The 23,127-nt window shown below is 39.6% G+C and overlaps 1 protein-coding gene across 1 annotated transcript in view; it reads right to left on the bottom strand.

Moving 5' to 3' along the window:
* The window catches only part of PAK1 (p21 (RAC1) activated kinase 1), a 51,006-nt gene extending 30,694 nt beyond the window's left edge, over positions 1–20,312 (bottom strand). Inside the window, exons 1-4 of the mRNA XM_087821643.1 lie at positions 20,096–20,312; positions 9,688–9,788; positions 9,043–9,190; positions 5,022–5,059 (exon numbers count right to left, since the gene is read on the bottom strand). Coding sequence (XP_087677769.1) covers positions 5,022–5,059; positions 9,043–9,190; positions 9,688–9,788; positions 20,096–20,285 — 477 coding nt within the window. The 5' untranslated portion in view covers positions 20,286–20,312. The remainder of the gene's footprint in view (positions 1–5,021; positions 5,060–9,042; positions 9,191–9,687; positions 9,789–20,095) is intronic.
* Between the last annotated feature and the right edge of the window lie 2,815 nt (positions 20,313–23,127).

The following is a 23,127-nucleotide window of genomic DNA, read 5'->3' as shown; positions in this document are numbered from 1 at the left end:
GCAGTGGCCTGAGTGAACTGAGAGAGCGAGCCATGGGACTCACTGGGGAAAAGAATATTCCTGGCAGATGGAAGAATTCAATGATTTTAAATAAATTTTTAGAGTTGTGTGATCATCACCATAATCTAGGTTTTCTTTTGTTTGTTTGTTTGTGAGTAACACTACAGAATAATCCAACTGGACCATTTGGAGAAACCTCCCTCTTCTGTCTTTAGAATTTAGACTGGTCAGATCCAGAGAAGAACCTTCTAATCTGCTTTAAAAATAAAAGTTGGACTACTAGTATGCTAGGAGCCTAGTAAGCAGAGAGGGTGAGCACTCAGTATGCATATATTCACTTAATTGTCCTGTTTTTGATATGATACTCTTATATTTAACTGTGTCTGACATCCTATCCAGAAAGCCTCGCCGGGTTTTGTCTTCTCCAGAGAATAAACCTCCAGTTTTCTGCTAGGGAAGAGAAGGGCAATCACTCAGTGGTGTAGAGTAGGGGAAGAGATTCAGGGATCTAACGGCATCTTAAATAACTTTAATTGCATCTGCTGATGTACTCTCCCCTCCCGCTCCACTTCATCTCCAGTTTCAGAAGTGCTACCAATTCTGGGCCTTCTGCGAATTCTGCGGCCTAGATATATAGATCAGCTTTGCCCACTGTCAGCTTTGGACCCAGGCTCCTTGCATCGGTTACTGATTATCTCTATCTGTCATTGCCTCCTATTTTGCTGCTCTTGCCTCTTTTCCTGTTCTCTCCATCCTTCTAGGTTTAATGCCTTTAAAAGACCATTCCTTTATTATAGTTCCAGTGAGATTTAAAGGAATAGACGCCTATGTTCAATCTGCCATCTTTACCAGGTATCCCTGAGGAATGTTCACTTTTAACTCCTTTTATTTCTATATTATTTAAAATGTATACTGAGAATTGACTGGTTTTACATACAGTTTAAAATTTTTACTTTTCAATGCTGCTAAGGTACTATTTACATACCAAAAAATCATCCATACAATTTCAATGATTTTATTAATTTTATAAACTTGTGCAATGATTGCCACAATCTAGTTTCAGAACATACCCATAACCCCAAAAAGTTCCCCTGTGCCCTTCTGCAGGTCATTCAAACTCCCATGCCCAGCCCTAGGAAACCAAGGATCTTCTTTCTGTCTCTATAAATTTACCTTTTCTAGGCATTTTATATAAAAGGGCTCATACAACAAATAGTCTTTTGTTTCTAGCTTCTTTTAGTTAGCATAAAGTTTGAGAGGTTCATCCATATTGTGTCATTTTCAGTATCTCATTCCTTTTCATGTCTGAATAATATTTCATTGTATTGATATAATATTTTTTAATTCACTCATCAATTGATGGGCATTTGGGTTGTTTCCACTGTGGGGCTATTATGAATAATGCTCGTATGAACATTCATGCACAAGTTTTTGTGTGAATGTGTGTCTTCATTTCTATTGGATATATACCTAGGAGTGGAACTGCTAGGTCAAATGGTAACTCTATGCTTATCCTTGTGAGAACTGCCAGACTGTTTCCCACGGAGGCTGCCCATTTTACACTCCCACCAGCCGTTATGAGGGTTCCAAGTTCTTCCTTTATTTTTTCACCCTTGTGCCTCAGTTCTCTAATTCTTCTTTAATCTCCTCACCTAAACCCCCGTCCCTTCTTCTCATGTTTTCCATCTGTCTTTATATAGTTTATATCATTAATTCACCCTTATATGTATTTAATTTTTAATCCTTGTGAATTTATTTATTTAATATCTTTAATTTCTAAGAATTCTTTTTTATCCCCTAAGATATTAGCTTAGTCTAAAATGCACGTCCAACTATATCAATCCCCTATTTAAAATATTCCTTAGCTCCAGCACGAAGTCCAAGTTCTTTGGCCTGAAATAATGGATCCTGAACTTGGCTTTTGTTCATGCTACCTCAGACAAGAAAGCATTGCCCTGCCCTGGCCAGGTAGCTCAGTTGGTTAGAGCATCGTCCTGATACACCAAGGTTGCCGGTTTGACCCCTGATCAGGGCACATATAAGAAGCAACCAATGATGCATAAATAAGTAGAAAAACAAATCTCTCTCTCTCTCTCGAAATCAATCAATCAATAAAAAAATTTTTAAAGCATTTTTCTTTTCCCTACCTGTGTTTACCTGATACTGTATTATAAATCCTTATTTATGTGTCCTGATTCTTCACTAATTTGTGAGATCAAGAGCAAAAACCTTACTGGTACTTGAAGCCTCAGTCTATCACACAGTAGCTGTTCATTTTATAAATAAGAATTCAGGCACTAAAAGACATACAATCTGAGATCTCAGACCAATGCCACAAATAACAGAATTTAAGAGCCAGAAGCCCTTAAAGATCATGTATGTTAAATGAACAAATCTTAGGGCCCAACAACTCTGTGCAAACTTCCCTGTACTACCTACCAGACAGAATAAATCACTCCCTCAAATATGGCCCCCACTGTACATTATGTATGCCTCTCTTGCAGCCCTTATCCCTATAGTCTGTTGTTAATTTTTCCTGAAGGACTGAGATAGTGCATATTCATTTTTGTATCACCAACACCTGGGCACAAAGAAGGTATTAAGCAAATATCTATAGTATGAAGGAATAAATGAATGATCAGGAGAACTGAATTTTCTATTGGTTTCTACTATTAACTCATTCGAGGGTAGGGAGAAAGTCATTTAATCTCTCTGAGTCTCAATTTCTTAACCTGTGTTATGGGGATAACAACCCTGTCCAATTACTTTACAAATCAAGTGAAATGATCTGCATGAAACCAATATGGTAAATAATGACATGCTACCACAACAGAAACCACATCCCTCAGGTACAACTAGTAAGGAAATATAGAGTACTGAGCCAGGGGGACAAATGTTCTGAACTGGGAGAGAAAACGTCCTTGACAGCCTGAGTGGTTTTAATTGTAGATGCTAAACCAGTACAGATTTTTACCAAGCAGGTGTCATCCTCTCTGCCATATGGCCTGAGCCCCAGGGCTCCTTTTCCTCCTTACTAATGAACAACATAGCTATGGCTTTACTGCACTCTCCTTTTTAAGACCTCTCTCATGTCTTCCTCAGTTCCCTGCCATGGTGAGAAGAATCCTGGACTAGCACTTAGAAGACCCTAGTTCTAATCTAGTTCTCCCACAATAGCTAATTACAAGTCTCCAGGAAACTCTGTATTTCTACCTGTGAAATGGGAATGATAACACTTTCTTCACAAGGTAATTGTGGGGACTAATTACACTAATATATATAAAGTTACTAGCACAGTGCCTGGCACATATTTGCCACTCAATATATGATAGCGGTCACTCCTCCTATAAAAGCATAAGGATATTTGAGCCACAAAGCACCGCTCTGCTTCCTTCAGTAATTTACTATTCAACAGCGGTAAGAACCTCCCAAAGGTCTTAACATTTGCAAATGCTCCCCTATCTTTCAATTATGTATCTTCCATTTGATGAAAGAATGAATCAGGGGAAAGCAACACAGACTGGGAATCTGATAACTATTGCCATTAACCCTTCTCAATTTCAGTTTTATCAACCACAAAACAAAAATAATAACTGACCTCATTAAACTCCTGTCAGGATTAAAATAAATAGTAAATAAGAAAGGACTGAGTATGCTATCAGGCACTGGACAGGAGAACATTTTTAATAATTGATAACAGTATAAATGCCTCAGAGTAAACCAATCCACACTGCTGGAAGCATGGTTCAAAGTGTTTTAACAATGACTCAATAGTGTGTTAGAACTTACTACTCTCCTGCTTAAATTCTTCAATAGCTTCTCATTACCTTTAAGACCAAGTTAAAACTCCTACATGATCTGACCTGTTTACCACTCTTCCTTGTCACCCACTTCTAGTCCCTCCACACTTCACATTCCAATCATAACAAACTTCTTGCATTTCCTGTGCAAGCATACCTTGCGAATCCCCTTGTCTTGGCACATGCTATTTATTCTGTCCCTGTCTGGAATTAATTCTCCTTAATTCTTACCCCAGATAACTAACTCATTCAGCTCAGACTCTAACATCAGGAAACTTTCTCTTATACATCCAACCTTTCATTCAGTAAGTGGTTGCCTGCCAGATGCCATGCATACAGACCTAACCCCTGGCCTCATAAACGTTTGCTGTTGCCTTCATGTCACTCAGAAGACTAACGTAGGAGATTATCAGGCATTGGGACAATGTCTGATTCATCCCTATACTGCCACTTCTCCACAGGACCTGGCACAGAGTGGGGGTTTTGCAAATGTTTAGTAAATCAATATGACATAACCACCTTCGTGCAAGAGACATCAGGTATAAAGAACAGCAGTATTCTCATATATATCACACACATATATCACAGCTTACTATTTAAAAATCCTTTCAAACACATCAATATATTCTTTGCTCTAGAAAATAGAATCTGTAAGCTGAAAGAGGCAGAGGAGGGACCTTTGAGGTCATCTAGTTTTACTCTCCAGTCCTTCACATGACAGGGCATTCACAACTTCAGAGGACACCTGAAATGAACAGAATATGCCCCCCTCAACAATCAGTCCTAATCCTGGTTTTGTATGCCCAAACCAAAGAGAGGGGCTTCTCTTCTAAATTCAAATTTTCAAAGACATGCCAGGTAAGGCAAAGTGTATCATCCTCTTTTTAATGATGAAAAAACTCAAGAAAGGCAATTGGCTTTTCCAAGGTTCAAAGCTGCAAATGAAAAACTGAGCCTAAAAGCCAGTTCTTCTGGTTCCAAGGTTAGTATTTCTAGAACATTAAAAAAAAAATTTTTTTTAATTAAAGCTGGAAGAGATACCTACTGTTTATTAAGTCCAATTCCTTTGCAGTTCCCTGTATAGACAGGGTCTCTAAGGCCCTAGGGTGCAGGAGTGACCAAGATCAGTGCCTCCCAGCCCAGGCTCTGCATCTGCCACACTGTCCTTGATCCCTAACCACCATACCTGCCCATATCAGAATAGAGAAAATAAAGACTTACCAATGTGTTAGAAGAATTATAATCCTCAGCTAATTTATCTGCAAAGGAAAAAAGACCAGGGACTCAGTCAGTAAACAATTACAGTTCATCTGTTCTTAAGAGCTAAGGAAGCCTATCCAGGCGAGCATGTGCCGGGCTCGGAGAATAAGAACAGTATTACTGGTGCTATGGACCCAACACCATGCTAAGCACATTATACACACTACCTCCCTTAATCCTCACTGTAGTTCTGAGTACTATTATTATGTTTACTTTTATAGATTTGGAAACTGAGGTTCAGAGATGTTAAGTAATTTGCCAAAGGTACATAGAGTGGTTAAACGGGAGACAAGATTTGCATTCTGGTCGAAATCTAAATACTATGATAGAACTGTATCCACATCAGCAACTATATCATCATCAGGCCTGAATGCTCAAGGAAATTTCCCCTAATCTAAAAGAAAGAGAAAGGATTCATGGTTGGCACTGTCCTGAACCATCCATGACTAATTATGACCAGCCTGCAGCTCCAGCTTCTAGAAAGGATCCTCTACATTCATGTCTATTCCCCATAGGGAGAGAAAGGCTAAGGCTCAGGAAATGAGAGGCATTAATCATGTCAAGTCTAATTAAAGACAGGATCTTGTTTCTGATAATAGATTCAAGCTCCCTCAATAAGGTAATTACCATATTTCATTGAGATGCACATTTTTTCACATTAACATCTCTAAAACAGAGATGTTTCCAATAATCAAAGGCATTTCATGTTTGTTTGTTTGTTTGTTTAATCTTCACCCAAGGATATAGTTTTATTGATTTTTAGAGAGGGAGGAAGGGAGAGAGAGAGAGAGAAACATCAATGTGAGAGAGAAACATCGATTGGTTGCCTCCCATATGCACCCCAAATGGGTATGTTCCCTGACCGGGAATTGAACCCGCAATCTTTTGGTGCACAGGATGATGCTCCAACCATCTGAGCCACCCAGCCAGAGCACATTTCATGTTTTATTTGGCAACCTTTTTCCTTTAGTGGTATATAAAATAATGATGCATCTTATAATCAGTGATATCTTAGAATTAATGAAATATGAAACATATACTCAATGGAGATTTTAGCAAGAAAATAAGTTTAAAGACCAAGCATTGTGTTTGATTTTATTAACTCCTAAAGACCCATGAAGAACATGACTTTGCTGGTTCAAATGACTTTGCTGGAATTAAGGAGAAATATTCTACTACATCCAACATCTTCCTCACCAAGAACCAAGCCAAGAGAATGTCCACAATCCCAATTCCATTATAGAAGAAAGTGCCAGGTACAGCTTCTTCGGGCCTATGACAAATAATGAACCCACAAGCTATGACAAAATGTTCTTAGAACAAGCCCTGAATAGCCAGCAGTACTCTGGAGAAATCAATTCAGGATGTACTTTAAACATAATTCATTTGTTCTTTTTGTCCGAAAGAACATCAGCTTAGGCAAAGCAAAGCACAATACTATGCCCTCGCTGAACTACCCCAACCTTACACTGTTTTTGAGAACTGCATATTCTGATTATAAATATCTCGTCCATATAAGAAGTAAGCATTGCTCCTTTTAAATGCAATCTACAATGTCTATATATCAAAATCAAATTCCACAGCACAGAATGACAGAGCAGACAGTACTTCCAATCCCTTCATTTTACAAATGAGGAAACTAAGGTTCAGAGAAGAAAAGAAACGGGTTCAAGATTACATAAATCAGTGGCAATGTAGGGCTAAACTCCAGAGCTTCGAGCTGCCAATCTGAACTACTTTTTGCCCATCACATTAGCTACTAATTGATACAGAAAATAAAATGCTGAAAAAACATAAAAGTTGACAAAAATTGGCATGGAAGATTTTGCTTGGGTTATAAACCGCAGAGGGTTGAAAGGCCCAAGTTTAAAACATACTTCCATCACAAATCAATTGAGTCACCCAAGGTAAGTCACTTAGTTTCTCTAAGCCTAATTAATTTCTCTGAGTCTGTAAAATGGGGACAATAATCTGCCTTACCAACCCCACAAAGTGATGATGAGAATAAAATGAGATCATTCATATACAAGCATATACAGGCTGAGGTAGCGTTATCATAATGAATAGTATGAGAAGAGGGGAAATAGAAAAAGGAGAGACAGGACATTAAAAATAAACTGTGCCAAACATAAAATTTTGCCTAGAGTGGGCCCTGATCTTCAACTTCTGGAAAATTAAAAATCCTGCATGCATATGTGCATGCACGTGTGCACACACACACATACTCAATGTTATTCACATATGCGTGCATAGGTGAGTATACACACAATTACCTGAATGTGTGTATCTATTCATTCATGAATACTTAAGTGGACTTTAATTCCAAACATAAGCAAACCCACAGAGCTATGCTTCCATATACATCCATGGCCCTTGTACACATCTATACACATGTACACACAAAAACAGAAATTCTTCCAAAGACTTTCCTGCTGAGGCTTTCAAAGTCAGCTCTAATCTCATGTCTCCATGACAAATGCCCTAAAACACAAGCTCTAATCTCCTGACTAGAAAACTTGCCCTCCAGCATCCCTCAACCCCAATTCCTCCTTGGAATGCCCCAGTCCTTCAATGGGAGAAGTAAGATAGACCCAGCAGGGCCAGACGTGAAGAAGGAAATACTGCTGGGGACATGCACGACCCTCTCCTGGGCAGCACCATGACAGCGTGAGCAAAGCTGCAGTCTGTCATCCTCACCATCTGTGCCCTTTGATACAAGCCAGATACTTGCTGGGGAAAGCATCCTTCAAAATTAGCTAGTTCATCCTGGTTCTCACCTTCCCCAACAACACTGCCCTTCAAAAAAGACAGCATGAACTCTGGAAAGAGCACTGAACTCAGAGATGAGACGAGCTCTGCCACTAATTTCGCCACATTAAAGAAGCCTTTTTTGGCTTTGTCTGCAAAATAAGGGGGAACTGGAAATGATATATTCTAAGGATATTTCTTGCTCTAACATTCTAAGATGCTACACAAAAGGTAAGTTTCCAGAAATGCAGGCCTTCTCATAACTTATCTAGGAAAAGAAAATTTTCTCTGTTATGAAAGGAGGTTCTCCTGCCCAGCCGGGCGTGGCTCAGTGGTTGAGCATCAACCTAGGATCCAGGAGACTGAGGTTCGATTCCCGGTCAGGGCACATGCCTGGGTTGTGGGCTTCATGCCCAGTAGGGGCCGTGCAGGAGGCAACCGATCAATGACTCTCTCATCATTGATGTTTCAACTCTCTCTCCCTCTCCCTTCCTCTCTCTGAAATCAGGATATATATTTTTTTTTTTAAAAGAAAGAAAGGAGGTTCTCCAAATGAACTTACTAGAGGCAAGTAGTAAACTCAAAGGTTGCTGGTATAGGATTAGGGGAGCTGGATTCTAATCTCAATTCTGCTATTTAAAAGCAACTCTGAAAAACAGTCTCTTATATAATAGAGAGTACATCTAAAGTACATTGATTATTACTGACCTGTTTTTCATTTGACTGATAAAAATCAGTGCCTTGAGGAAAAATTGGGCTTGCCTACTTAAAAGATACACATTAAATGTGTTATTAAATAACTTAATGATATTAAAGATAATGATAATGACAGCTACATTTCCATGGTGCTGTTTATAATCTATAAAGGACTTTCAAATCAATGTCTCATTTATTCCTCACTACAATCTCCAGAGACAGGAATTATTATTCCCGTTTTGAGGCTCAAAGAAATGAAGTGACAGTTAGAAGCTAGTGAGTGTGAGAATTTAGCACAAAGTATACGTTCTTTACATGTTACTTTTTTAAAACGTGCAGTTTCAGAGTAAAGACTCAAGTTTGATGCAAAAAACCAATGTTCTGGCTCCCAAATTCCAAAATTCTGTCTTAGTGAAAGTACCGTCTCCACTCTTCCCAATACTTTCTTCTCTCACCCCACACCAACAGGCAAGTGGCTCTTTTCCACCCAGAAGAAAATCCTTTTTTCCCCAGAATGCCCTGGACACAACCCTCGTACCTGTGAAGCTCATGTACTTCTGGCTGTTGGAGGTCTTCTTTGAGTTATAGAACTCCAATACATCCAGAACAGCCTGTGGGTTTTTCTTCTGCTCGGACTTAGTGATATTTGATGTCTGAAGCAAGCGGGCCCACTGTTCTGGCATCCCCTGTAAGAGAGACATGCAAGGCGGTCAGGAGGACACAGGCACAGGGAGCCCTGAGGGAAAATCAGCACTTGCTCTGATACCCACTGGCAGCCAAGGACGGATTTGGTCATTCCTTTCTCTGTACCCTCAGAGAGCTACACAAGCCTCTTTGATTACACTTATCTCATATTAGTCACTTCTTGAGACTTTGCTCCTTCACCAGGCTATTCCTCCTTTAGAGTAGGAACCATGTCTGATTTGTCTCTGTATCATCAGTGCCCAGCACAGAGCCTGCTGCCAATGGGCCACCTCACAGAGCTCCATTTACCGAATGAAGATGCAAAGATTTCTTTGGTGTAATTTTGGAGGTGGGTAAAGTGTTCCTCTCATGAATATAAAGATAGTATGAGTGTCTTAGGCAAAGACAGAGGCATTGGGAAAACTAGACAGGATTGACTCTAACAGTGAATAGCCAGAACTCTGAAAGACCAAAGGCCTTTCTGTGACCTGGGACTTACTGTAAACTCCCCTGTGACAGCATCAAAGCCAACGTGAATCGTGTGCTCAAAATCGGAAGGAAGAGAAATCTCTGGCCGTTCCTTCTCCTTCTTTTTATTTGCTGCAAAAGAAACAGGGAAAATGAAATTCTAAAAAATCACACAACAGAAACATCATTATATTTTTAGATTTATTTAGCACTCTGTTGAGCTGTAGGCTTCTTTAGAGATCAAGAACTGTCTACCTCATTTATGTATTTACAGAGCCCAATGCAAGACTTAAATTGGAATAGATGCTCAATGCGCAATTAAAGACTTAATCTTTTGTTAAACTAAAGTAAGGGAGGCACAGAAAGAACATTCATCAGAGTTAACAGTCCTGGTTCTACCACTAATGCGCCATTGGATCCAGGGAAAGTCACTTCCTTTCTCTGAACCCTGGTTTCCCTCACCTCTGTAAAAAGAGAAACAAGGCTCAAGTAGATCATCTCTAAAAACACTTCCAGCCCTGAAATCCTATATCCTATGAGTTCTATAACCTGCGTCCTACTTGTTTGGTCTTTGATTATAGACTGCTTTAAGGTTCTTTAAATTACAGAATTTTATATTTGGAAGTTTAATAATGTGAATCACTAATATCTTATCAGATGCTTACCAGAAAATGGTTCGAGTTCTTTATATGTATTAATTAAGTTTAGCCTCACAGCAGCCCCATCAGCTAGGTACTATCATCCTTATTTTACAAATAAACAAACTGAAGCACAGAGAGTAAGTTACTTGCCCAAAATCAAATGGTTAGTAATTGGTAGTGCCCAGGCCCAAAACCTTAAAGGATCATTAAGTCCAAATACTGCAGTCATCCCTCTCCCAAAAATGGTTTTGCATAAAGTAGATGTTGACTAAGGTCCTGCTGACCTGGCAGAAAGTTATGGTGCTGAAGCAGCCTAGTTAGGGGTTAAATCCTGTTCCCCTCTCAAAATCATAAGTCCTAACTCCTAGTACCTCAGAATGTGACCTTATTTGGAATAGGGTCATTGCAGATGTAATCAGTTTTGTATCTGTATCATGCTCTTATATTTACATGGGACTTTTATATATATTAGTTCACTACAGCCTCAAAACAACTGTATGACAAGCAGGGCAGGGATTATGGTGTCCGTTTGACAGAAGAAGAAACAGAAGTTCTAAGAAGTTAAATAACCTGCCCAAGGTCACAGAGCAAGGTAGAAACAAATGTGGGACCAGAACTAAGATTTTCAGACTCCCAGCTCTAAAGCCTTTCTATTCTGTCAATCTGCCTCTCGTGGATTGCTGCTGCTTATGATTATATTATCTCTCCTCTCTCTCCCAATGCATTTATCTTCCATACAGTTATCAAATTTATCCACCCTGCTCCCTCTTCATGGCCACCACCCTATCTCAGGCATTGTTACCTGTGGCCTGAATCATTCTAACAATAACCTATCACCTGCATTCTGGTCTTCTCCAATCCTAACGACAGTGAGGGTGATCTATAGACTTGCTATTTAAAACAGCATCAGCATCAGGTGGGAGACTATGGGGAACACAGAATCTCAAGCTCCACCACAGACCTGCTGAATACAAATCTGAATTTTAGTACGATCCAAATGATTCGGTGCATATAAAAGTTTAAGAATCAACCCACAGCCGACATCATACCCAACAAGCAAATACTAAAAGTGTTTCCCTTAAGATCAAGAACAAGACAGTGATAGACACTCTTATTGAACATAGTACTGAAGCCTAGCCAGGCTCAAAGATACAGAGAGCAAATGGACAGCTGTCAGAGGGGAGAGGGGTTGGGGAGCTGGATGAAAAAGGTCAAGGGACGAAGGAAAAAAAAAGTCACAGACACAGGTAGCAGCATGCTGATTACCAGGGGAAACTGGGGTGGAGAGAGATAAAAGAGGGTCGGGGAGGGTAAGTGGTGACGGAAAAAGACTTGACTCGGGGTGGGGCACACACAAGGTAATATACAGGTGAGCCCGGCCGGGCGTGGCTCAGCAGCTGAGCGTCGACCTCGGATCCGGGAGATCGCAGTTCGATTCCCGGTCAGGGCACACGCTTGGGCTGTGGGCTCGATCCTGGGCTGGGGGTGTGCAGGAGACAGCTGATCAATGGCGACTCTCTCATCACTGATGTTTCTATCTCTCCCTCTCCCTTCCTCTCTCTGAAATCAATAAAAAATCATTAAAAAAAAATTTTTTTTTAAATAAAAGTTTGAGAATCAAGAGAATGAGAAGACAAACCTCAGACAGTGAGAAAATATTTGCAAAAGATATATTTAATAAAGAACTCTTGCCCTGGCCAGTGTTGCTCAGTGGTTAGAGTGTCGGCCTATGCACCAAAGGGTCATGAGTTCGATTCCCAGTCAAGGACATGTATCTCAGTTGTGGGTTCGCTCCGAGTCCCCAGTCTGGGCTCTTGCAGAAGGCAACCAGTCGATGTGTCTCTCTCACATCAATGTGTCTTCCTCCCTCCCTCCCTCCTTCCCTCTTTCCTCCTTCCCTCCCTCCCTCCCTTCTAGTCTCTCTGAAAAAGCAATGGAAAAATGTCCTTGGGTGAGGATTGACAGCAAAAACAACAAAATATACTATTATCCAAAATATATAAAGAATACTTAAAATTCAACAATAAGAAAAAAACTCAATTAAGATGAGCAAAAGACATGGATCACACATTGCCAAAGAAGATATACAGATGGACAAGATGCTCAACATCATATGTCATTAGGGAACTGCAAATGCAAACAAAAATGAAATCCCACTCCACACCTGTTACAGTGGTCAAAATTGAAAACTGACACCACCACATGCTGGCAAGGATGTTGAGCAACAAAAACTTACATTCACTGCCGGTGGGAATGCAAAATGGTACAGCCACTTTGGAAAACAGGTAGACAGTTTCTTACAAAATTAAATATATTCTTTCCATATAATTAAGCAATTGCACTCCTTGGTATTTACCCAAATGAGCTGAAAACTTATGTTCACACAAAAACTTGCACACGGATGTTTGTAACAGCTTTATTCCAAAACTTGGAAAGGACCAAGATGTCCTTCAGCAGGTAAATGAATAAATCAGCGGTGGCACATCCAGAAAGTGGAATATTATTCAGCACTAAGAAGACATGACCTATCAAGTCATGACAAGAGAAATCGTAAGTGCACATTGCTACGTGAAAGAAACCAATCTGAAAAGACTACAGGTTTTAGCTATTTGTGCATTTGACAATTTCTCTTCCAGAAGCAACTGCTTTGACAGAGGGAAGCTAAGGGTTTGCCAGGGCTGAAATTAAGCCGTCGTTTATGACATAAATCCACCTGTCTTACTCATAGCTAGAATGCATGGGACACGTTGCAGGGCTTTGAAATTGCTTTCTGTTCCCAAATTTCTTTTAATCCAGTCACTTAAAAGTCTGTTCAGAACAATTATGTCATTTTTATATTTTATTTATATTTTTGTTTTATGTTTATAGATTATATTTTTATATATTATTTCTATTATGTTATATAAATACCATCATAGGCATGGAATGGCAGATACAAAAGGAATTTTGGTAATGAAGTCACAAAAAAGAGAGTGGCTCAGAGGATGAAGAGTCTATAGAAGAGAGCCCCAGGGAAATGAAGTCGTTTAACACATAAACACACAGGGTAATGCTGAAGGTAGCTCTGCTTCCACAGGCTGCTCTCACATTCCCACCTCCAAGCTTTTGCTCACTTTTTCTGCTCTTCTTCTCACTCTCCCTGTTAAATATTCAGCCATCTTTTAAAGACTAGTTCAAGTCCCACTTCTTCCAAAATGGATTTACTGACCTTTCCTCCCTCTGAATTCCCAAGACACTGAGTCAGCATTTAGTCATTTCCTATCTTGTATGATTCCTTGAGGGATGTTTTTTTTAAGACTTACCTCCTAACAGAAGATAGAAGCTACTTGACAAAATCATGACCCAAATGATAAGAGTAATTGTTGTTAGGTTATTGTCATTACTATTTTAAGGTTATTACTATTGTGTTATTACTCTGTTAGGAACTACTTTTTTATTGTTGTTATTATTATTTTGAAGATCAACTAAGGAAAATGCATATGCTTTGTAAGCTAAAGTTATCTTTCTAAACTGAGTTCTCTTTAACATAAGAAAGTATCAGAAACATCTCTACTATAATCTCATGAGATACCTGGGTCAGAACTGCCCAACTTATCTGCTCCTGGATTCCTGGCCCTCAAAAGCTGTGAAATAATAAGTGTTTGTTGTTTTAAGATGCTAAAAAAATAAGGGAAGGGAAGGGAAAGGAAAGGGGAAAAAAAGGAAAGGGTGTCTGAGTAATACTTCCCAGCTCACTCATTAAGACAGAAAACTGACTGAGGAGAAAGAAGAACCACCCTGATTTCTTGAAACTACAGATCACAGGCTTGAGGACATAAAGTGGATAAACAAGCTTACAACCTCACCTATCCTAACTTTAACCCCACCTTTGGCCTAATCTGTTCGGCTTTCTGACAACACGGGAAATGAGGCGAACACTGCAAAATCCCATGTTGCTGGTACAGCCATCCAAGTTTCAGCGTGCAGTAGGCCTTATTTATATTTTTAAGAGATTTATTTTTAAGAAGCACCTCTCATTGGTTCAGCTGAGTTAATCTGGACTTAAGGCAGTAAAACGCTCCAAACTTGGAGAGATAAACACTGACATCGCCCAGTTTTAAAATTAACTTTGCTAAACGCTTCCCAAGCTCAGAGAATTCCACTTTGGAAATTGTGAAAATGCAGCCAGAAAAAGATTCCAAACGAAATGCTGCAGGACTTCTTAGAATAAACCAGAGGCTCCAGGTCCCAACCACAGGAACCAGGCTTTCCCACATGGAATTCTGCAGCTCAGCACCAACTATTACAGGCCCTAGGCAACAGCCTCTTCCAATCATTTACGCATTCCCCCAGGCACACTGAAGCCTCGCTGGAGGTCAGCATTAGCTAAAGCCCACAGACATTCTCCCGATTGCCAACTCCAATCTCAGTCACCACCGCAGCCCACAGGGAACTCTATTTTCTTACCCCCCAAACTTTTTAAAGACCCAGATCCAAAAGTTGTGGTGAAACCCAGGCAACTGTATTTTTTAAAAGCAGTATGAGTGAGTCAGATGTGTAATCTGGGCTGAGAACAACTGACAGAGGTAGTGTGCTAGGATGTAGCACATCCTTTAGGAAGACTTAGTTCCACACTCATCCCTGCCACTTCCCAGCTGTGAAATGCTGAACAGTTTACTTTTCTCCAATCCTCAGCCTCCCCAACTGAAAATGAGTTGTTGTGGGTATCAGATAAAACAAGAAAGGAGGTTTTTAGTAAAACACACACACACACTTCATAGTTGTACAGTGTTTTGCAGTTTAGAAAATGCTTTTACACCCACTATGTCAAATGACAAAAGCCTACTAATGGTATGGGGTGGATGGAAATTATAGTTACTACCATGTTACAGATGAAGATACCGGGATTACAATAATCCCATAAGGGGCGGCAGGGGAAGGGGGGTAATCACAGAGTTAATAAATGTCAGAGGTAGTGTTGGTGGCAAGAGCGGCACCAGGTGTTAGACTGGTAGAGTCAGACTGGACCTCAGTACTTGAATTCTGGCTGAGAAAGAATTCTGAGTAAAGACTCAAACTATAAGAGGAAGCTTATTTAGAAATTCACAGCCTGGCTGGCATGACTCAGCGGTTAAGCATCAACCTGTGATCCAGGAGATCGTGGTTCAATTCCGGTCGGGGCACATGCCTGGGTTGCGGGCTCGATCCCCAGTGGGGGGCGTGCAGGAGGCAGCTGATCAATGACTCTCTCATCATTGATGTTTCTCTCTCTCTCTCTCCCTTCCTCTCTCTGAAATCAATAAAGACATATTAATAAAAAGAAAAAATTTAATAAAAAACAGTCACAGAGGTAAAAGAAGTGATAGGGAACAAGTTCGAGAGGCAACAGAAGGGCCCTTGGAGCTTAGGAGAAAGGTAAAGCTAACCGGCCTGAGAGGGAAGGAAAGGCGGAGGGGAAAGGTGTGGGCATGCTCCGGGGAGAGTGCACTGGGTCCTCCTCCCAGGGGCTGTTAAGGACAGAGAGTTTAGGGGAGCTTCCAGGGGAGGACCTCAATATCTCAGTAGAATATTCCTCAGCTTTCCAGGTGTGTTCTTTCAGGGTCATGTGGGCACCAGGGCAGGGGTCATTAGTCAATGCAGCTGGTCCTGATGTTAGCCATGGTGTCGCTTGCCTGGTTTTGCTGCTTTTCTGGGCCTGGAGCTAAAACACAACTGAGGCCTATATGTATCTGATGTGGGTGAAAACCTCACTGTCCTGGGGGCTTAATGCTTAAGGGTTATTCTCCGACCCCTTGTTCGTTCCCCCTCTAAGGGGGTCTAACTACATGACTAGCAACATGCCAGGAGAGGAAAGATCAGGGGAGGGCCCTAACCACATGACCAGCAATATAAAAGGTCAGGGGGTCTAAACCACATAACCAGCAATATACTAGAGGAGGAAAGGTTACCCTGGGGTGAGGTGTTTGTTTTCCCAGTTTTGCTCATTGCTCGCCACCCAGAGCTTTCCACCCTGGTGACCATCTGTATCTGGTCCATCATCCTTCATCTGCTCAAGTCTGCTAACCGCCTACCACAATAGGACTCAATCTAGGTTACCTAAGTCCAGTTCTAGATCATTTCTCTATGCAGCTGGTATAAATTTTCAAATACTTTATAAAGGACATACCACTTTAAAGACTGCTGATGCTCCTGTGTATCTTGCTAGGACTAAGTTAAGCACAAAGCAGCAGGTCAACAAATGCTGACTGGATGAATGGCAATATCAACAAGCACAAAGTCGAGCTAAATAAAGGCTCCAAACAAAAGGCAAAACCCCACTTTTCAAAACATTTCATTTTGATGCACACATTAATCGTAGCCATCTGGGATCTTAAATCAATGAGCTCAGGGCATGTATGGAAAATCTATAACTAGGGAATGAAGAAGAGGTTACTAGATCATTTCACAAGAACTTCTTGTAACTCTATGCTTTTCTACCTCTGAATTTATAGAGACATAGCTTTAATCTTGAGGTAAGAGATTTGTTTTCAGACCAGATTTGGCCTAAGGTTACTCAGCAAGGATTTCCAGAACCTCTGGGGCTACAGCTTTATCACGGATTCAAGTACTTTACAATGGCCTAGATTCTTTTCACCTACATATACAACCTGATCCAACTTCATCTTTATAATATCTCATTTATCTAATTAGAGGATTTCAAAGGTATAAAAGCCTATATTTGTCCACTGGATTGATTCCAAGTTTTTAGATGAAGGCACTGAAGTCTACAGAGAAGTAATTGACCCAAATCAGGCAGCCAATTTATGGGAGAACCAAGACTACAACCCAGATATCCAGACCCCCTCCCCTCCCTTTTCAGTACCTAAGATCATCCCTTCAGTTTCCAATGATGTCTGAAGGATATGCTTCCATCTGCTGTTACAAGCAGGAATCTTCTTTTTTTTTTTTTTTTAAGAGTTTTATTGAAATATAATTCATATACCATATAATTCACCTACACAATGTACAATTCAGTGGCTTTTAGTATATTCACAGAGCCTGGCAAACATCCCCACAATCAATTTTCAAACATTTTCATCAACCCCAAAAGAAAACCCATACCACTTAGCTATAACTCCCTAATCCCATCTGCCCCTCCACACAGCCCTCAACAACCACTCACCTACTTTTTTGTCTACGGATTTGCCCATTCTGAACATTTCATATAAAAGGAATCATACAATATGTGGTCTTTCGTTGACTGCCTTCTTTCACTAACACTGTTCTCAAGGTTCACCCAAGCTGTAGCATAGATTGGGACTTCATTTCTTTTTGTTACCAAATAATATTTCTTTGTATGGATACACCACATTTTATTTATCCATTCATCAGTTGGTGGATATTTGGGTTGTTTCTACCTTTTCACTATTGTGAATAACGCTATTACAAACATTCACGTACACGTTTTTGTGTGGGCATGTTTTCATTTCAGTGTAATGTGGTAACTCTGTGTTTAACCTTTCGAGGAACTGCCATGCTTTTCCACAGTTGGCTATACCATTTGACATTCCCACCAGCAGTGTAAGAGGGTTTCAATTTCTCCACATCCTTGCCAACACTTATTATTACCTCTTTTTATTATTGCCCTCCTAGTGGGTATGAAGAGGTCTCTCATTGTGGTTCTGATTGGCATTCCCTAAATGGTTAATGATTATGAGCATCTTTTCATGGGCTTATTGGCCATTTGTGTATCTTCTGTGGAAAGATGTCTATTTGGATCCTTTGCCCATTTTTTAAAGTAAGTTGTCTTTTTACTGTTCAGCTGTAATAGCTCCTGATATATTTTTGATACAAGTCCCTTATCAATTATATAACTGGGGAAATTTTTCTCCCATTCTGTGGATTATCTTTTTACTTTCTTGATGGTATCCTTTGAAGCACAGGTTTTTAATTGATGATGCATATTGGGCAGGAATTTTAGTGTTTTCTAATTTGTCAGCAAGAACAATTCCAACCTTTTCATTTTTAATTTTAAAAGTTCTCTTCCTTTCCTCAGCTTTTACTTGCCCTCTTCACTACATGCAGAAACTTGGGCTGAAGGCCTAATAGTTATAAGAATAGAGATCTTATAACAACTACAGTTGCTAAAAGCATAGTATTAAAAATTAGCCCACAACCTAAACTGAAGGATAAACAAAGTGGCTATATATGCCAGGGCAGGGTAACACCGCCTCCATCATAGCCCCTGTGCCTAGGAAGTCGGCAGCTACTCTATAAATGAACTGGCCAGAAAATACAAGTTAAGCAACTTACCCATCTTTCTTCTATCTAGACCCAAAAAGAGCTCACAATGAAGGTAGAGTAGGGGAAAGGGGAAACTCACATACAAGCCAATGTACTCAATAAAAATCCTTGAGAGTTCTCATTTCAGTTATTCGCCAACCATTCCCTATTTGTAAGATTCATTGTTTATTAGACATCTCTATGTCAAGACATTTCAAATGCAAAGTGTCTGAAATTATCCTTTCACCTCAAATGCAAAGTGTTTAAAGCCATCATCCTCCCTGCTCTCCAACCAGCACCGCTCCCGACTTGCTCTTCTCCCTGGGCTCCCTGCTTGGTTAATGATGCCGTCATCTACCACCTCCCCCGATCTGTAGTTATATAGTTATATAGTTATATTTTTCTGCAACACAAGATATTTTCTGCAATTCATTATTGTGGTTGTTATACTTGGCCTACTGTTTCAGAATCTCAGTTCTGACACTGTCATGTAATCTAGCCACGCGTCCCACCTTCAACAAATGAGTAAAGAGAAGGGGAACTAGTATTTGAGTATCTTCTGTGCAGAAGGTACTGTACTAGGAACTCGGCATATAATCTTCCCACAACAACCCTGTAAGATATTTCCCCAATTTTAGAGATAGGATAATTCCATTCTTTCCTAGAGATAGAAAAGTAAAACTCAAAGGAGTTAACTGACACACCAAGGGTCAGAGAGCAGGTAAGTGATGAACCCAGGATTTGAACCAGGTCCACCGAAAGTCAGAAGCTCATGATAACTATTTACAGACAGAAAGCCAATTTCTTCAGCATGCCACACGAACAAAGTCCTGCAAGCATGACTGAGAATTTTACTTCGTATCAACAGACACTTAAATACTTGGGGGAGGGGGTGTCAAACAAAAGTCATCTATCCATATGGACACTCAAACCTCTATTTCATTAAAGATAAATCCTGTCCACAGGGTTTCAGTGACTTTATCAAATACACTGTTAAAATCCTGATTATCCAAGAAGTTTTATTAATAAAAAGGAAATGAGCCTGCCTATGATGACTTTTTCTTAGTGAACTCATGCTGAGTCCTGCTTTCTTTCCTCAGCTATTACTTGCCCTTCTTACTGATATTTAATCTCCAAATCTGGGTGTGAGCTCAGGACATATGAATAAAGAAGAGGCAACGAAGAATCTGGAGAAAGGACGTTCCAAATAAAACTAGCTTGGAAAAAAACATTTCCAAATGAAGACAAGTCAGTATTTCTAACATTGTGAGAGTTCATAAACAGTTTAAGTAAATAAACATATACAGATTGTCCAAAGTCTGGCAAGAGCATAATTATTTTCTTAGAATTTTGCTCAGAATAATTAACAGAGTTTAAAAATAGGTCTATTTTCCATTTTATCTAAGCCACTTTAGGAAAGACAGACAAGGGAAATATTTAATAGGGGGGGAAAGTATTAAAGAAAAATTAAGTCAAGAAAAGAACAGATCTTTTATTCAGGTTACAAAAATAAAAAATTAAGTACACAAATGATGAGAAAAAAATGTAATACTGTACTTTTATCTCCAGGTAAGATGGATCGGTAAAATCGGTCCTTCTTTTTCTTCTCCTCTGGATTTGGAGGCAGAGGTTTGGAGCCGTGGTTTAGGGTTCCGGCATCTTTGCTACCAGCTCCAATCATAGTGCTGGTGTTTCTCATTGGAGGGGCTGGGGGTTTATCTTGAATGTCTATGCCGTTATTTGACATTGTCACCACCACCAGCAGCTACTGGAATCAGAAAAAAAGAACATAACACTTTTATTATTTTTGAGCAAAAGGGAATATGTGTTGAAAAGTTTAAAAGAATCCAAATTATACAATCCCTCCTCCAGGGCCCAGTACAAGCCCTTCCACTGCATACCATGACTACACTATCAAATTTAGTCAACAATACTCAAAGATATAACGCCTACTCTGTGCCAAGCACTGCTGAAAATGCACAAGGTTCTTGCTTTTCTCTGCATTCTCCTATCTAAGGCACTGGAGAGCACAGAAAACCATGATGATGTAGTTTAAAAGATAGAAATTTGGCCCAGCTAAATTAAGTATGAATCCCAGTGCCACTTACTAACTTTAGAAAAATTCTTTAATTATTGTGTGCCATTTATCATTCACATGACGATTAAATAAAACTGCTAACAGCATTCCTCATAGTGAATTCTCTGCCTATCTCTAATTCTGTAACCTAAGGAAAATCACATTCCCTCTCTGGAATGGACTGAATCACTCTATCAAGGGTCTGTAAACAGCATAAGTTCTCTTTGGGGGAGTTGAAGAACTTGAGTTGGGGCTGGTAGGGAAAGCAAAAGCAAATCTGCAAAGTGAAACTGGAAAAAATTAATAATAATAAAAAAATCACACTATTCAGAGAGTTAATCTAGACAAACAAGAGCGTCCTTGCTTACTTTATTTCTTTTGTTCAAAAAGAGAAGGAGCTGTTGGTTTGCCAGAGGAAGGTCAGGGTGAATTATACAAAAAGATGAAGTTTGAATTTGACCTCGAAAGACGAATAAGATTTTCATCATTCAGAGGTAAGAGAAATCATTGACCAGAAGCAGCAGCATTGAGGGATCAAGAAGAGGTTTTGTAAATAGTTTTACTGAAACATAGTTAACATCCATTCATTTACAAATTGTCTATGGCTTCTTTCACATTCCAATGGCAGGGCTGAGTGGTTGCAAGAGAAACTATATGTCCACAAGCCTAAAAATACTTACTATCTAGTTCTTTACAGGAAAAGTTTGCTGACACCTGGCCTATATCACCTCTGCACTATTGCCTTCCTCTAAATTTGACCTTGTTCTAAATATACGATAGTCAATGCAGTAACCATCCTATCCTATATGATACTGGATTTATTGGCTATCTCCAATGCTTTTGGAAAATAGAAGAAATAAAATCTTTTTTAAAAAAGAAAGGGGAAAAAAATCCCTGTAACATAGTAGCAATAGTTTTTAATGAAGATAGATGCTATTACCTCAAATAAGTGTCAATGGATAGGCACGAATGTTTCCAGAATTAATGAAGTTTCAAATTTTTCCATGCTACAGTGGAATTTATATTTTTAACTATGACTACTTAGAATGTAAGGTCCTTAGAATAAAACACATCGATGTTTTAAAGGCTAATGTCTCTAATTTTAAAAAAATAAAAGTGGCCCGGCCAGACATGGCTCAGTGGTTGAGCATCAACCTAGGATCCAGGAGAATGAGGTTCGATTCCTGGTCAGGGCACATGCCCGGCTTGTGGGCTCGATCTTCAGTTGGGGGCGTGCCGGAGGCAGCCAGTCAATGACAACTCTCTCATTATTGGTGTTTCTCTCTCTCTCTCCCTCTCCCTTCTTCTCTCTGAAATCAATAAAGATATATTTTTAAAAAATAAATAAATAAAAGATAAAATAATAAAAGCAGCATAATAATTGCCCAGAGCTTTTTAGAAAATGCAGATGCCCTGGTTTGACCTCCATAAATTTTTGTTTAGTATGTCTGGGCTAAAGCCAAAAATTTGTAATTTAAAAAATTAGTGATCTTAATGCCAGCCAGATTTGAATACTACTGCTTTAGATATCAATAGCTTAACTGCTATAAACAAAATCTGTAAGAGTCTTTTTAACATTTTCTAATAAATGCAGAACTAAATGATCCCCTGCATTCATTTTCTCCTCCCACAACGGTTTCTCCACATGCCCTTTGGAAATGTTCTCACTTCTAAGAAGTTAGGTATCCCCTCCAGACCCATGACAGTGGGTACATTTCTAGATGATTACATTTATTTTTACTATGTTATAATTGTCTTCACCAGGAGCCAGAATGTTCCCCAAAGGTTGGGCTCGATTTCATCACTTTTGCGATCCAAAAGTACCTACAGTACAGTATCTGACTTACAGTAGATTCGATAAATATTTTAATTAATCTAGTCAATGACTTCTCCTACCTCTGAGTGATAAAAATCTTATTCATCTTTCAAGGTAAAATTCAAATGTCATCTTTTTGTATAATTCATCCTGACCTTCCTTTGGCAAACCAACAGCTCCTTATTTCTCTTTTTGAACAAAAGAAATCAAGTAAGCAAGGACAATCTTGTTCGTCTAGATTAACTCTCTGGGTAGTGTGATTTTTTAAATTAATTTCTTCCAGTTTCACTTTGCAGATTTGCTTTTGCTTTTCCTACCAGCCCCAACTCAAGTCCCTCAGTTCCCCAAAGAGAATTTCTACTGGCTCAGTTCTCAAGTATACTTTCCCTCTCCAAGCTGCCAGTTCCAAAATTATACTCCCTGCAGACACCTGATACCCTAAGCAGGCCCTTCCTTGCCTCTCAGCCAACAACTTCATTGATTGTAACTCCCTCTCATGACCGCAGCCCAGGATTATGCCAAAAAAGGCTTCATCAACCTTTCTGATAAAGCTTTCCTTCATTTCTCAGTTCTTTCACCAAGCTTGGAGAATTCTTGGTGGTGGAACTCCACTTTCAAAAAGATCCCAAGTTACTTAAAACATAAAATATGCTGGTGGAATACAATGTTCGAATCCTCTGCACCATACTCCAGCTG

This window comes from Miniopterus natalensis, chromosome 11 (assembly GCF_054644295.1).
Source record: "Miniopterus natalensis isolate mMinNat1 chromosome 11, mMinNat1.hap1, whole genome shotgun sequence".
In the NCBI taxonomy this organism is placed as follows: domain Eukaryota; kingdom Metazoa; phylum Chordata; class Mammalia; order Chiroptera; family Miniopteridae; genus Miniopterus; species Miniopterus natalensis.
Note: the sequence above shows the minus strand (reverse complement) of the source record. Positions and strands in the feature narration are given on the sequence as shown.